Source organism: Macaca thibetana, chromosome 9, assembly GCF_024542745.1.
Source record: "Macaca thibetana thibetana isolate TM-01 chromosome 9, ASM2454274v1, whole genome shotgun sequence".
In the NCBI taxonomy this organism is placed as follows: domain Eukaryota; kingdom Metazoa; phylum Chordata; class Mammalia; order Primates; family Cercopithecidae; genus Macaca; species Macaca thibetana.
In genome coordinates this window covers 15,041,667-15,056,121 of record NC_065586.1, presented here as the reverse complement: position 1 = coordinate 15,056,121, position 14,455 = coordinate 15,041,667, and the positions used below count along the sequence as shown (strand labels likewise).

At 46.4% G+C, this 14,455-nt stretch overlaps 1 protein-coding gene and 1 pseudogene across 5 annotated transcripts; one reads left to right on the top strand and one right to left on the bottom strand.

The window, feature by feature from the left end:
• Positions 1–3,024: 3,024 nt before the first annotated feature.
• RPP38 (ribonuclease P/MRP subunit p38) lies at positions 3,025–10,098 on the bottom strand. 5 transcript variants are annotated; one of them, XM_050803304.1, is made up of 3 exons: positions 9,829–10,053; positions 4,930–5,039; positions 3,025–3,974 (listed from the first exon to the last, which is right to left on the bottom strand). In XM_050803304.1, exon 3 carries the CDS (start codon positions 3,962–3,964, stop codon positions 3,116–3,118), a length of 849 nt encoding a protein of 282 aa, XP_050659261.1. In that variant the 5' UTR covers positions 3,965–3,974; positions 4,930–5,039; positions 9,829–10,053; the 3' UTR covers positions 3,025–3,115. The 5 variants fall into 5 exon arrangements, with proteins under 5 accessions (XP_050659261.1, XP_050659262.1, XP_050659260.1 ...); XM_050803305.1 differs by having other exon boundaries at positions 9,860–9,907; XM_050803303.1 differs by having other exon boundaries at positions 9,485–9,901.
• Positions 10,099–10,165: 67 nt separating this feature from the next.
• Positions 10,166–11,986, top strand: LOC126962400 (putative uncharacterized protein RPP38-DT; annotated as a pseudogene).
• Positions 11,987–14,455: the final 2,469 nt, after the last annotated feature.

Sequence of the window (14,455 nt, the reverse complement as noted above, 5' to 3'; positions counted from 1 at the left end):
AGAACTAGCTGGGTGTGGTGGCGGGTACCTGTAATCCCAGCTGCTGGGAGGCTGAGGCAGGAGAATCACTTGAACCCAGGAGGCGGAGGTTGCAGTGAGCCGAGATCGTGCCACTGTACTCCAGCCTGGGTGACAGTGCAAGACTCCGTCTTGGAAAAAAAAAAAATGTAGATGCTTTTCCTGCCTTTATAAGTGCCAGTGCCTAGGATGTTAAGTGCAGACAGAGTTGTTTTAGACATGATGGCATTTCCTTCAAGTTATGAGTCCAGTGAAACCAGTCATATCTTATACCAGGCAGGGGCCACCAGACTATGGCCTGTGGGCTAAATCCAGCCCATTGCTTGTCTTTGTATAGCCCACAGGCTAAGAATGTTTTTAGTTCCTTGAATGAGGAGAAAAAGCCAAAAAATGACATCATTTTGTGACATATGCAAATTATACAAAATTCAAATTCCTGTGTCCCTTAATAAGGTTTTATTGGAACATAGTCATACTTTTTTTTTTTTGAGGACAGGGTTTCACTCTATTGCTCAGGCTAGAATACAATGGCACAGTCACAGCTCACTATAGCCCCAAACTCCTGGGTTAAAATGATCCTCCTGCTTCTGCGTCCTGAGTAGCTGGGACTACGGGTGCATACCACCACGCCTTGCTAATTTTTTCATTTTTTGTAAAGACGAGGTCTTGCTATGTTGCCTGGGCTGGTCTTGTAACTCCTGGCCTCAAGTGATCCTTCTGGTTTGGCCTCCCAAGGTACTGGGATTATAGACATGAGCCACCACACTTGGCCACAGCCACTTTCATTTACATATTGCCAGTGGCTGCTTCACACTACAAAGCTGAATTGAGTTGTTGTGACAGATTGTGTGGCCTGCAAAGTCTAAGATACTCACTTTCTGGCCTTTTACAGAGTTTGTTGACCTTGGTCACTACGAAGGAGGTGAACTCTCTCTAGTTTGCTATGATTCTAAAGACCAACCCACAGCTGTGGCATCCCTGAGACTACCACCAGAGGGCGATGTGGGCCCCACAGTAGTGCATAATTAGGACCTTTCTTGGAGACAATGGAAGACTTCGAATTTCGGATGGTTCCACCCTAATTAGCGTTCTTTCCTAACAGGAGAAAGGCTTCAAGAAACAAAACGGTCCTCATTCACTGGAACAGGGTTTGAGATACTGGCATTAAGTAAAGGAGATTTTGACTTAACCTGGAGTGAAAGCTCTAATTTAGGAATTTACTTCCCACTCATTTTCATGGCACAAAGTCTATGCAAAGTAGATTTTCAAATAATTGCAGAATCGGTCAGGTGCGGTGGCTCACACCTGTAATCCCTGCACTTTGGGAGGCCGAGGTGAGCAGATCACTTGAGGTCAGGAGTCTGAGACCAGCCTGGTCAACGTGGTGAAGCTCTATCTCTACTAAAAATAAAAAACTTAGCCAGGCATGGTGGCACGCACCTGTCATCCCAGGTACTCAGGAAACTGAGGCAGGAGAATCGCTTGAACCCAGGAGGTGGAGGATGCAGTGAGCTGGGATCACACCACTGTACTCCAGCTTGGGCAACAGACTGAGACTCCATCTCAAAAATAATATAATTGCAGAACTGCCAGTTGGAAATTTTGTCATGCGCTTACCTCATGGTGATAGTTACACTGCTCCTTTAAAGAGTCATTTACATAATTCATTATCAAATTATTAATCACTTTTAAATAGAATAACTACATTTGCCTCTATAACAGAAGCAGATTGCTAATTAACATTTTTGAGAATTAAACTGCTTATGAAGTAGCTATTAAAACTAAATTTAAATGCGATATATAGTGTCTTGTAGATTTAAAACTGCATTATAGTGTACTTTGTCTGTCATGCAAATGTTCTATTCAATAAGGTATCTTTTTTTTTTTTTCTTTTTGGCCAAGATGGCACTAAGTAAAATTTAAATCAAGAGGTGGCATAACCCATGAGTCAGCCACTTTCAGCTGGAAAAATCTTTAGTAATACCTTCCTTCTAAATTACAGAAACTAACTTTTCCATACACACTGTAAACAGTAAACACTCTTAACAGAGAGCACTGGTTATGCTCCATTTCCTAACCTGAAGGACTCTTGTCACACACCCACCTCTGAGAACACAAGCTCCTCAGTTTTTTTAATCTTTTGGCCACATTTCATCCAATTACCATAATACCTTTTATACATGTTAGATTTCCAAGGAGGTAAGTGAATCACGTAATGGGGGTGAACTCTTCCCAATCAAAATACCTTATCTGGCTTTCTCTGTGTTGTTGCTATTTTTTCTGTAAATATTAAGCCTTTCTCCCAAGCCCATGTCTATTCCTACCTAAAAGTCAAATTGACATGAAGTGAAAAATGATTATTGCTCCTGAAGACAATAGATTGCTTGGCATTTGGGATCTTTCCTTTAAAACTGATAATGCTTCCCCAATTCAGTTCCATCTATCTGACTGACTAGAACATTTACTGTGGCATTTTCCAGGTTTGATAGGAAAATGCTAAGCGTTGTAGGACACCAATATTCTTGCTCACAGGCACTCTACCAGCCTTTGAAAAAGTCAATTTAGGCCGGGCACGGCTGCTCAGGCCTGTGATCCCAGCACTTTGGGAGGACGATGCGGGCAGATCATGAGGTGAGGAGTTCAAGACCAGCCTGACCAACATGGTGAAACTCCATCTCTACTAAAAATACAAAAAAGTGAGCTGGGTGTGGTGGCACGCACCTGTAATCTCACCTACTCAGGCGGCTGAGACAGGAGAATCGTTGAACCCAGGTGGCAGAGGTTGCAGTGAGCCGAGATTGTGCCACTGCACTCCTGCCTGGACAAGAGTGAAACTCTGTCTCAAAAAAAGAAAAGGAAGAAGTCAATTTAAATACGCATGAACACTAGTTTCAATAAACTTCTGTTTGGGTATTCCTATTTTTGAATATTTCCTGCACTTAATATCTGTGCCATAGTTACAAAGAGTCTTACACATTTGAATATTACCAAACAGGACTGTATGAATCTATGTAAATATAACTCATTTTATTAGTTGTAAGGCTTCTTCACAAGGTGTGCTTTCACAAACAGTATGACATGTTAAGTTTATGCAAGATTACTTTGGAGTAGCTTTTTTACTTTTGGGTGGTTTCCTTTTCTTATTAGGGTTTGGAATCAGTTTCTTGATTTTAAGGGGTTGTAATGTTACAGAAGCCTGCTGACCGTCAGCAAGCTTTCTCTTAGGTTTTGACAGATCTTCAAATGAAGTGTCCAGAAGCTCTTTGTCTTGGCTTTCCAGAGGTTCAGTCTCTAAACTTTCCCCAGAATCTTCAGTTCTGTCTTGAAGCCACGGTACACTTAAACTGGGGACTCTGGGGATGATGGCTCTTACCTCGTCCACAAAGTCAGTGGTGTTCTTTTTGAAGCCCAAGGCTAGAACACATTTTAAGCCAATGACGGGGGCGATTCTCTCACTGAGCTGGGGGACCTGACAGGCAGGGACGGTTCTGCTGAGGCTTAACTGAATCAGGTGTGAGGTGATAATGGCAGGCTTGACTGATTTACACACCAGAACTAACAGCAGTTCACTCCTTTCCAGGGCTCTGGTAACTTCGTTAACGCCAATGGCAAGCTGCTTCCTGATGTGTGCAGGCGTCCACCCTGACACTTGCTGCTTAGCGTCTGTTTTCTCCTTCAGATCCTCACTAATATCAACAGCATTGCTGCATTTCTCTCTGCTTTCTTTTTTCAGAAAAGGGGTTTTGTTCTTTTTCTTCCTATCTTCAATCTTCTGAAGTCCAATAGCTTTAAGCCTGTCCTCAAGCGTCTGTAGGATGAAGTGCATATCCTCGCTCTCCAGAGGGCTCCAGCAGATGGTGTATGGGTTGTTCAACGACGTCTTCACAACCAGAGGTCTCGTCTTACGGACAGATCCCCGCCCCGGTGCTTGAGGAGCTGCAGCCATTTTAAAAATCCTTCCAAGAAGCAAAATGACAACAGAAAAAATTCATGTTAGTGACAATTGCATAACTTAAGAGTATCTTGGTTGTACTCTCTCTCTCTTTTTTTTTGAGACAGAATTTCACTTTTGTTGCCCAGGCTGGAGTGCAATGGCACAATCTCGGCTCATTGCAACCTCCACCTCCTGGGTTCAAGTGATTCTCCTGCCTCAGCCTCCCGAGTATCTGGGATTACAGGCACCCGCCACCAAGCCCAGCTAATTTTTCTATTTTTTTAGTAGAGACGGGGTTTCACCATGTTGCCCAGCTGGTCTCAAACTCCTGACCTCAGGTGATCCACACGCCTCGGCCTCCCAAAGTGCTGGGATTACAGCCGTGAGCCACTGCGCCCAGCCTGTATTCTGATTCTTGATAAGCTAGAGCAAGCCTCATTATATAAGTCCAATTAGGTGAGCATACACTTGTCTTCTTTTTAAAGATTAAGTAATTTTATTTCTCCCCATTTTTCTTACCCCATTTTAAATGTTCCACTGGGGCCCTTTCAAAAAAACTCAGGACAATGGATGACCAAGGTTTAATTTTCCCCATTTTTTTGATTTTTTCTTTATTCCTATACAAGCAATATGTGAAAGTTTTCATTATTGCAATCGTAGTACAATTCCGTTTGTCTATTTCATTTATTAAAAATATGCTGTTTCTACTTGTTCATAATTAACCTTTTAGTGACTATATGGTATTAATCTTATAACTTGTTACTGTTTTCCAAAATGCTGTCTAGTTGGGCTTCCATTCATTCATTCAACAAATACTCTAGGCCTGGCACAGTGGCTCATGCCTTCAGTCTCAGAATTTTGGGAGGCTGTGGTGGACAGGTCACTTCAGCCCATGAGTTCGAGACCACTCTGAGCAACATGGAGAAACCCTCTACAAAAAAAAAAAAATACGTAAATTAGCTAAGTGTGAGGCATACCTGTAGTCCCAGCTACTTGGGAGACTGAGGTGGGAGGATCACTCGAGCCCAGGAGGTCAAGGCTGCAGTGAACGTGATCGTGCGGTGCCCAGTAACACATCTGACTCTATCTGCAAAAAAAAAAAAAAAAAAAAATAAGATCTGAGCACCTCCAGTGTGCAAGTGGCGTTCTAGGTCCTGGGGCTCACGGTAAACAATGTCCACCCACGCAGAGCGCACAATTTGCAAGGACTCTGGTGGCCTCTGCCATTCAAAACCAATCAGGTGTGGTATTTTAAAGAACTGAACAGTCATCTCATGATTAAGACTTCAAATAATTCTGTCATGTCCATTTTTGTAAGTCTCCCCACCTCCCAGGGCCCTAAATTTCTTTAATATCCTTCCTACAGCACTTGATATGTATGCAGGCATACACTCCCCTTTCTTTTTTTGTGTTTTGAGACAGAGTTTCGCTTTCGTTGCCCAGGCTGTAGTACAGTGGCACGATCTCGGCTTATTGCAACCTCTGCCTCTCAGGTTCAATTGATTCTCCTGCCACAGCCTCCAGAGTAGCTGGGATTACAGGCACCCAACACCATGCCTGGCTACTTTTTGTAATTTTAGTAGAGACGGGATTTCACTATGTTGGTCAGGCTGGTCTCGAACTCCTGACCTCAGGAGATCTACCCACCTCAGCCTCCCAGAGTGCTGGCATTACAGGTGTGAGCCACCACTCCCGGCCATTCCTCCTTTTTAGGGGGTCCCCGAGCCGACTTTTCTGGCTGGCAATTTCATGAAGACTAGGGAAATGTAATGAAATTTAAAGATATTAATCCATTGAGGAAAAATGAGAAGGATGCTTAATGGGGAAAATATTATAAACTACTGGTCCAGAGGGCATATCCTGTTTATCCTTCCCAGAGGCAAATACACATTCCTTTCTCTTCCCTATTTTCTTCCCTTCCTTCCTGGGGCTCAGTTAGAATCACAGGGACCCACCTGGCAAAACTAAAGGAAGTTATGTCCTTTCCATTATACTTCCATTTACTAGGCTGGTAGCTGATGTTGAAGGCAAGTGTGCCTCAGTAGTGTATCGCTGTATAAAGCACTCTCTCCATGGATTATTTGCTTCTCACAGCATTCCTATAGAATTCCCCAATGTGTGCATTAGGAAACTGACTCACTGCCCGGAGTCAGAACTAGTTTTCCAAATTCCAAGTTTTCTGTTCTTTCAATCCTTGCTACACCTCACAAATAACCTGTGGCTTCTTAAAACAGGCAGATGGTTGGTCCTCAACCCAGATCTACTGAATTGGAATCTTCAGGAATAAGACCTGGGCATCTGTGCTTATAAAAAGCTGCCCTAGGCCGGGTGCAGTGGATCATGCCAGTAACCAAAGCATTTTGGGAGCCCGAGGCAGGTGGATCACAAGGTCAGGAGTTTGAGACCAGCCTGGCCAATATGTTGAAATCCCATCTCTACTAAAAAATACAAAAAAATTAGCCAGGCATAGTGGTGCCTGCCAGTAATCCCAGCTACTCGGGAGGTTGAGGCAGAATTTCTTGAACCCAGGAGGCAGAGGTTGCAGTGGGCTGAGATCGCGCCACTGCACTCCAGCCTGGGCGACAGTAAGACTCCATATCAAAATAAATAAATAAATAAATGCCCCCGTGAATCTGATTCAGAACCGCAATCAGGAACCACTGGTGTAGGACGGGGTGCTTCCATGCTGGACAGCCCCGAGGAAGGGCCTCCTGAGCGCTATTGGTCTCTGATACTCTTCCCAGAAACCCAAATTCAGCTCCTTGGGGTGAGAGATCACACCCTGGTCGTCTCGGTACTGCCCACTGCTGGAGACTTCTGGGGCCTAAGCTGCTTCCTTCACAGTGGCCACACTGCCCCCTGACCCCATTATCTTTGTGCTCCCCAGAGCTCAGGGAATCAGGAAGAAAAGTGGCTCATCCAGATGCAATGCGGTGACTGCGAGGGGCTGGCATCAGGTTCAAAGTGGTCAGGAAGAGGGAAATAAGTGACAGAGGGGTGAAACAAATAGGATGGAACAGAGCTCTTGGCAACTGCAAGTCAGATCATGTCTCCGCATCCAAACACCACAGAGTAAATACTTAAAACCATGCTCCGGAGGGATCACAAAACAGGCTATAAACTTCTCCCGCCTGCAGAATCTGCTAGGGAGATAAAGAGAGCCAAGTAGTTTGGATAAGCATAATCTCATGCAATATAATCCAGAAACAAAATACTGACTGGTAAGATTTTATAGCTTTAGAGAAAGGGAGAAAAATAAGGCTTTGCTGAGGTCCTTTTAGAGCTGTGTCTCAAGAGGCCTCTGCTGCCTATAGATCAAGGGCAAACACTTTTTACTAGACAGTCTTGCCCTGTCACCTGGCTGTAATGCAGTCGTTTGATCATGGCTCACTGCAGCCTTGAACTCTTGGGTTCAAGCGATCCTCCCACCTCAGCCTCCTGCTAAGTAGCTGGGATTATAGGCGCACACCACCAAGCCCAGAAAAGTTTTTTAATTTTTAAATTTTCTGTATAGGCTGGGCACGGTGGTTCACGCCTGTAATCCCAGCACTTTGAGAGGCCAAGCTGGACGGATCACTTTAGGTCAGGCGTTCGAGACCAGCCTGGCAAATATGGTGAAACCCAGTCTAAACTAAAAATACAAAAATTAGCCAGGTGTGGTGATGCGCAACTGTAATCCCAGCTACTTGGGTGGCTGAGGTATGAGAATCGCTTGAACCCAGGAGGCAGAGGCTGCAGTGAGCCGAAATCGCACCACGGCACTCCAGCCTGGGCAACGGGGTAAGACTCTGTCTCAAAAAAACAAAAAAAAAAAAAAAACAAAAAAAAAAACAGCTCCGTAGAGACTGGGTCTTGCTTTGTTGCCCAGGCTGGTTTTCAACTCCTAGGCTCAGGCAATCCCCCAGCCTCGGCCTCCCAAAGTGCTGGGCTGCAGGCATGAGCTATCATGCCCCACCCAAACTCTAATGTGACATAAAAGGCCCTCCAACCTCCAGTCTCAATCTCCCACCAGCCTCTTTCTCCTTAGGCCCCACCAAGCACAAGACCTCAACACCGAACCACATACTATTTAATGAGGCCAGCATTTTCCCACCTTCAAGTCTGAAAGGTAGAAACTGGGTTATAAGAGAGAGGGGAGCACAGACGCCCGGAGAGAGCCTGCCCTCGGGATACCACAGGCACCACCTTTCTGTATTATCCAGGATGTGCCAGGCCATAAGTATTTTTTTGTCGCAGACCTCAGTGAGGTTACAGTCCACAAGGAAAAAATATCAGCAGGTAATTATACAATAAAGCCTGATGCACATGAAGGTCAGGGAACTACAGGATGCTTAGGGAATATCCAGCAGAGGCCTAGCTTAGTTGAGGGGGCAGGAAAAGGCAGTCCTCATAGAGGAACTGCTTTTTTTTTCCCCCCCTTTTGAGACGGAGTCTCATTCTGTCGCCAGGCTGAAGTGCAGTGGCACAATATCGGCTTACTGCATCCTCCGCCTGCCTCCCGGGTTCAAGCGATTCTCCTGCCTCAGCCTCCCGAGTAGCTGGGACTACAGTACAGGCGCGCGTCACCATGTCCGGCTAATTTTCTTATTTTTAGTGGAGATGGGGTTTCATCATGTTGGCTAGGATGGTCTCGATCTCCTGACCTTGTGATCCAACCACCTCGGCCTCCCAAAGTGCTGGGACTACAGGCGTGAGCACTTAGTCTGGGACTAAGAGGAGCCCGGCCGGACCTCTCAACCTACATCTAAACAATGCCAACCAAAGGGAGTATGGAGTAAAGAAAGGTATCTCAGCATCAAAAGAAAGAAGTTGGCTGGCAAGGTGGCTCACGCCTGTAATCTCAGCACTTTGGGAGGCCCAGGCGGGCGGATCACTTAAGGCCAGGAGATCGAGACCAGCCTGACCAACAGGGTAACCCGTCTCTACTAAAAATACGAAAAACAGCCGGGCGTTGTGGCGCGCGCCTGTAGTCCCAGCTACTCGGGAGGCTGAGGCAGAAGAATCGCTTGAACCCGGCAGGAGGAGGTTGCAGTGGGCCAGGATCGCGCCACTGCACTCCAGCATGGGCGACTGCTATGTCTCAAAAAAAAAAAAAAAAAAAAAGGCAAGTTCCAATAAGTTCAATGTGGCTGGGGCAGAGATGCTAGAGAAAGCAGTGAGAAACTAGGAAAGGTGGGTAAGGACCAGATAATGAAGACCTTTGCAAGCCTTCCAGTGTGAAGCAACTTTAACGTCTAAAGCAGAGGCGTCATGATTAGAAAGACGTTATAGATCTTTGTGGATCTGGGCAAAGGAAGAATCCTTGAGCAGCAAACACGCCCCCGAAGTCGTCCAGGTTAGAAATGGCGGTGGCCTACACTAGAGACACCGCAGAAAGGACTGGAGAGAAATACATGTTAGTCGGAAAAGAAGGTAGAATCTCCCGACACAGTAGTGACCAGCTGGGAGTAAAGGTGAGAAGGGTATCGGTGGTGACTTCCGGTTTCTGGATCCCGCCGGTAGCCGAGGGGCGACGGCCGACCCAAAGCTCACCTCCCCACTGCACGCCGCCCCTGGATCGGTCCGTGTCTCCTTGGAGACCGTGGAGAACAGAACGGCCGGCGTGCGGTTTTCGCTTTGCACTCCTGGTGCCCAGACGGCGCTGCAATCCAGCAGAGGAGCCCGAGGAGAGGCGCGGAAGCTCTGGGTGCACACGCCTGGCCCGGGACTGGGTAGCCCAACCGAGAGGGCGGCGGGTTCCGCGGCCACGCAAGAGGCGTCGGGGAAGCAGCGGAGGCCTTGCGTGCGCGCGGGCTTCGGCCTCCAGATTCCGTGGAGTCCCGGGCCCGATCCCCCCGGGGCTGGCCTCCTGCCCTACGTGGGCCCCGCGCGCCCACCTGGAACTCACGGTGGCGGATCCGCCTTCACCTGAGGGTTGCAGCACCGGCTCCAAGTGCGCCTGCGCCGCGCATGCGCAGAGCGCTCGCCTCCCGGCTTCGCCTCCCAGACGCGACGGGGCGGAGCGGAAGCGCTAGGAGCACTGCAGGTTTCGTTATCCTGTGTTAGGTCACTCCGGAAAGGGGAAAGCAGCCCACAGCGTCGCGCGGCCCGGAAACAACACAACGAGGCCCCATCTTTTAGACTCGAGTTTAGGCCCCGGGGTGGAGGCTCCGGACTGGGCCCCTACAACGGCAGTGCGCAGGCGCGAGGTCTGTATCGCGAGACCATAAAGTTGCCCGGGTAACCAGACGCTCAGGGCTTGGACCTTCTAGTTGTTCGGAGGCCAGCCTACCGCCAGTGGTATCCCGAGGGCAGGCTCTCTCCGGGCGTCTGTGCTCCCCTCTCTCTTATAACCCAGTTTCTACCTTTCAGTGCCTGGGAGTCTTAGCCCTCTATCTCTATTCCCTTTTCTGTATTTGCTTTGCCTCAGGGACGCACAACCCCAGCCCCTGTCCCAGTGAACCCGTCGCCATGGAATCCCTGCAGACTCCCCAGCACCACGAAAATCAAGATAAAAGGGAGAAGGAGTGTGGGGTAAAACACATGCCTATGGGCAATAATGCAAGGAATCTTGAGCTCCGAAAAGAGAAAGGCGATAGGAGTTGCCTTGAGTTCAGCAACAGCTGCGCGGAATATCCTGTCCGGTGTACACTGTGGCTGCTCCAAGCAATGGAGACTAAAGTTACCATCGGAGTCGCTGCAACGTCAGGGACAAGTGATGAAGCAGCCTAATAACATTTTAAAACTCAGGAATCTGGATCCTTTGATCTACCCTTGGCCAGAACTTAGAAGACGGCAGGTTGCTTCTGACCTAATGAGCCCCCTCCTCCTCCCCGGTTTTTCCAGCCTCACTTGGGCCCCCTTCCTTTTCCTCTTCTATATATCTGCCTCCTTTTCTCACTCTCTTCACTGTTCGTTTTGTTTCCTATTTTCTGGTATAGTTTCTGTGCTTTATTTATTATTATTATTATTATTTTGAGACAGTTTCGCCCTCGTGTCCCAGGCTGGAGTGCAATAGCGTGATTCTGGCTCACTCCAACCACCGCCTCACGGGTTCAAGCGATTCTCCTGCCTCAGCCTCCTGAGTAGCTGGGATTACAGGCACAGGCCACCAGCCCAGCTAATTTTTGTATTTTTAGTAGAGACAGTGTTTCACCATGTTAGTCAGGCTGGTCTCGAAATCCTGACCTCAGGTGATCCGCCTGCCTCGGCCTTCCAAAGTGCTGGGATTACAGGCTTGAACCACGGTGCCCAGCCTCTATGATTTCAATTTTCATGTTTAAGTACCTGTGTAGAACCTAACTGTCCATAAAGCAAACACACAAAGAAGATTTGGCTTTCGGTCAGAGATCATTGGAGGTGACACAGGGTAAAGTGCAATGTGATTTTTATCGGAATTAGTAAGATTAAAAAGAGATGACAGTGAGTTTGTAAGAACAGGTTTGTGTTTCATCAAATGAATTGTGTGAGTTCGCTATGATGAACTGCAAGCAGCTTGCATGTCCAAAAACAAATAGAGACACACGGGTCTAATTAAAATGCTAAAGTAATAGGAAGGAGACATCCATACGTTTTTGTCCCCCTAAGGTTCCAGATTTATAGTTTGAGCATCATCTCAGCTTACATTTTCTCTATGGAAAACATCAGCCATTACATTACTTGGCTCTGGGTTGAAATCCTAACTTCAACTGAAGATCTTATGACCTAGTCAAGTTTATTAACCTCCTCTATGAAGTGATAAAAATAGTATCTCTTGTGAGGATTAGAAGAGATGATCCTCTATGCTAAGATGGTTATTATGTGCGGAACACATAGTTAAGTGCTTGATAAATTGAACTGTGGTGAATCTAGTCTCAACCATGGCAAAACTAAGTTAATAAAAATGAAACATAACCTCTATTATTTTAGTGCTTGTGTTTTATTTTAAAACTAGCAGTTTAATTTCTACAAGGATTTTGCTAAAATTAACAAGTACATTTCGAAAGTAATTTCTCTCCCTCTTGTATCACACAAACATTACAACCAAAAAGTAACAAACATGCTCCCATGACCCAATCACACCCATTTTTTCTTTAGTGTTCCCTTCTACTTTGTTTCACATATGTGCATGCTTTTACATTAAAATAATACAGATTCAATCTTCTGATTTTCTTCACACATAACACTTTTTCATGTTTCTCAAATTATTACTTTACATATTTGATATCCTATTCTGAAGAATCAGTTTTGTTTTGTTTATTTTTGAGACAGGATCTTGCTCTGTTGCCCAGGCTAAATGGTACCATCTCAGCTCACTGCAACCTCCTCCCAAGCACAAGTGATCCTCCCACCTCAGCCTCCCGAGTAGCTGGGACTACAGGAGCATGCCACCAAGCCTGGCTAATTTTTGTACTTTTTGTAGAGATGGGGTCTCACCATGTTGCCCAGGCTGGTCTTAGACTCCTGGGCTCAAGTAATGCTCCCACCTCGGCCTCCCAGAGTGCTGGTATTACAGATACGCACCACCACAACTGGCCAGTTTTACTTTTTAATGACAGTAATGACAGTCCTGTAAAATCTGTTTGGTCTTTGAATATTAGAGCTTTCTTTTTATATTCTAGAATTGGACTACTGTTTGATTTCTATGCTTTCCATTGTTTGACAATGACTTAAGATTCTGAGTGATGGCCGGCTGTGGTGGCTCACACCTGTAATCCCAGCATTTTGGGAGGCTGAGGCAGGAGGATTGCTTGAGCCCAGGAGTTCAAGACCAGCCTAGGCAACATGACAAAACCCCGTATCTAAAAAAAAAAAAAAAAAAAAAAAAAAAAAGCTAGGCATGGTGTGTGCCTGTAGTCCCAGCTACTCCTGGGGCTGAGGCTGGAGGATTGCTTGAGCGTAGAAAGTGGAGGCTACCGTGAGCTATGATCACATCATTGCACTCCAGCCTGGGCAACATGGTGAGACCCTGTCTCCAAAACAAATAAATACATAAAAAGCTTCTGAGTAATAAATTATATAATTAGCCACCATCTTTTGATGAAATAAGTGAAGGTCCCAACAAGAAAATTTGTCAACAGAAGAATGTAAGGGAATTGACCACCAGATTCTTCTATTCTTCTTTTCCTCCATGGTATTCTGACCTTAGTGCGCTCTCTCTCTCTCTCTCTCTCTCTCTCTCTCTCTCTCTCTCTGTGTGTGTGTGTGGTATCATGTATAACAATAGTTGTTAGGTAAACAATTTGTTATTTTACATCAGTTACTAAGCATGAATTTTAATGATGAGCTGCAAAATGAGTATTGAAAGCTCTATTAATTGGGACTGTATAGTACTCCAAGGAATATCTATGTCCACAGAGACAAGGTGAAGGTGAGGAGTTTCAAGCAGTTAAGCAATTCTCAGGCCTCACAAAACAGCAAAATCAAGACCAACATGATGTCAGCTCCCTGCATCTCTAATCCCATGGGACAGCATTGCCAGTCTCAGAGGTCGGATGACAGGTGTCATGAGTGGTAGGTCACTCTGTCAAGGAACAAACTGTAAACTTCAGCAAGCAGTTCCAGACTTACACAGAAACCTGTGGCTCTGTCCTAAAGTGAAGCAACTTGTAGGGGGTGCAGAGAAAGGAGAAGATGGAAAGCCCTAGTCTCAACTAAACTAGAGACATAGATGAGAAACACCCTTGTCAGACTCTTCTATAAGATAGGTAAGCCCTGTGGGCAAGGTCATCCTTGATCTGAACCGGAAGCTCCCTGGCATGGCCTTCTGTGTCCCTACTGCCAGCGTGTCAGTCATGGACCTGACCTGCCATCTGGAAAAATCTGCCAAATAGGATGACATCAGGAAGGTGGTGAAACAGGCTTTGGAGGGCCCCTCAAGGGCATCCGGGGCTACACCGAGCACCAGGTCATCTCCTCCAACTTCAACAGCGACACCCACTCTTTCACCTTCGATGCTGGAGCTGGCATTGCCCTCGATGACCACTTTGTCAAACACATTTCCTGATAGGACGATGAGTTTGGCTACAGCAACAGGGTGGTAGAGCTCATATGGCCTCCAAGGAGTAAGACCCCTGGACCACCAGACCCAGTGAGAGCACGAGAGGAAGAGAGAGGCCCTCACTGCTGGAGAGTCCGTGCGCCACTCAGGCCCCACCACACGGAGAATCTCCCCTCCTCACAGTTTCCACGCAGACCGCGTGAAGAGGGAGACACCTAGGGAGCCCCACCTTGTCATGTGCCATCAATAAAGTCTCCTCACTCAATCAAAAAAAAAAAAAAAAAAAAAAAAAAGGAAACCTTGCTGCCAGGGAAATCCAGGCATTTGTCCAGGACTCAGGGTAGACTGCAGTCAGGCCTTGGCTATGTGGCTATGTGGGGATGTCCAAGGTTATCAGGGGTCTTGGCAGTGCTGTCTTATGAAAATAGGGAAATTCGAAAGACCTTTAATCCTTCCTTTCTATTCCCTTCCTCCCTTTCTTCCCCACCCCTCTTCTTTTCCCATAGGTACGATATTCATTGAATTGCTAGTGTTGAGGATAAAGC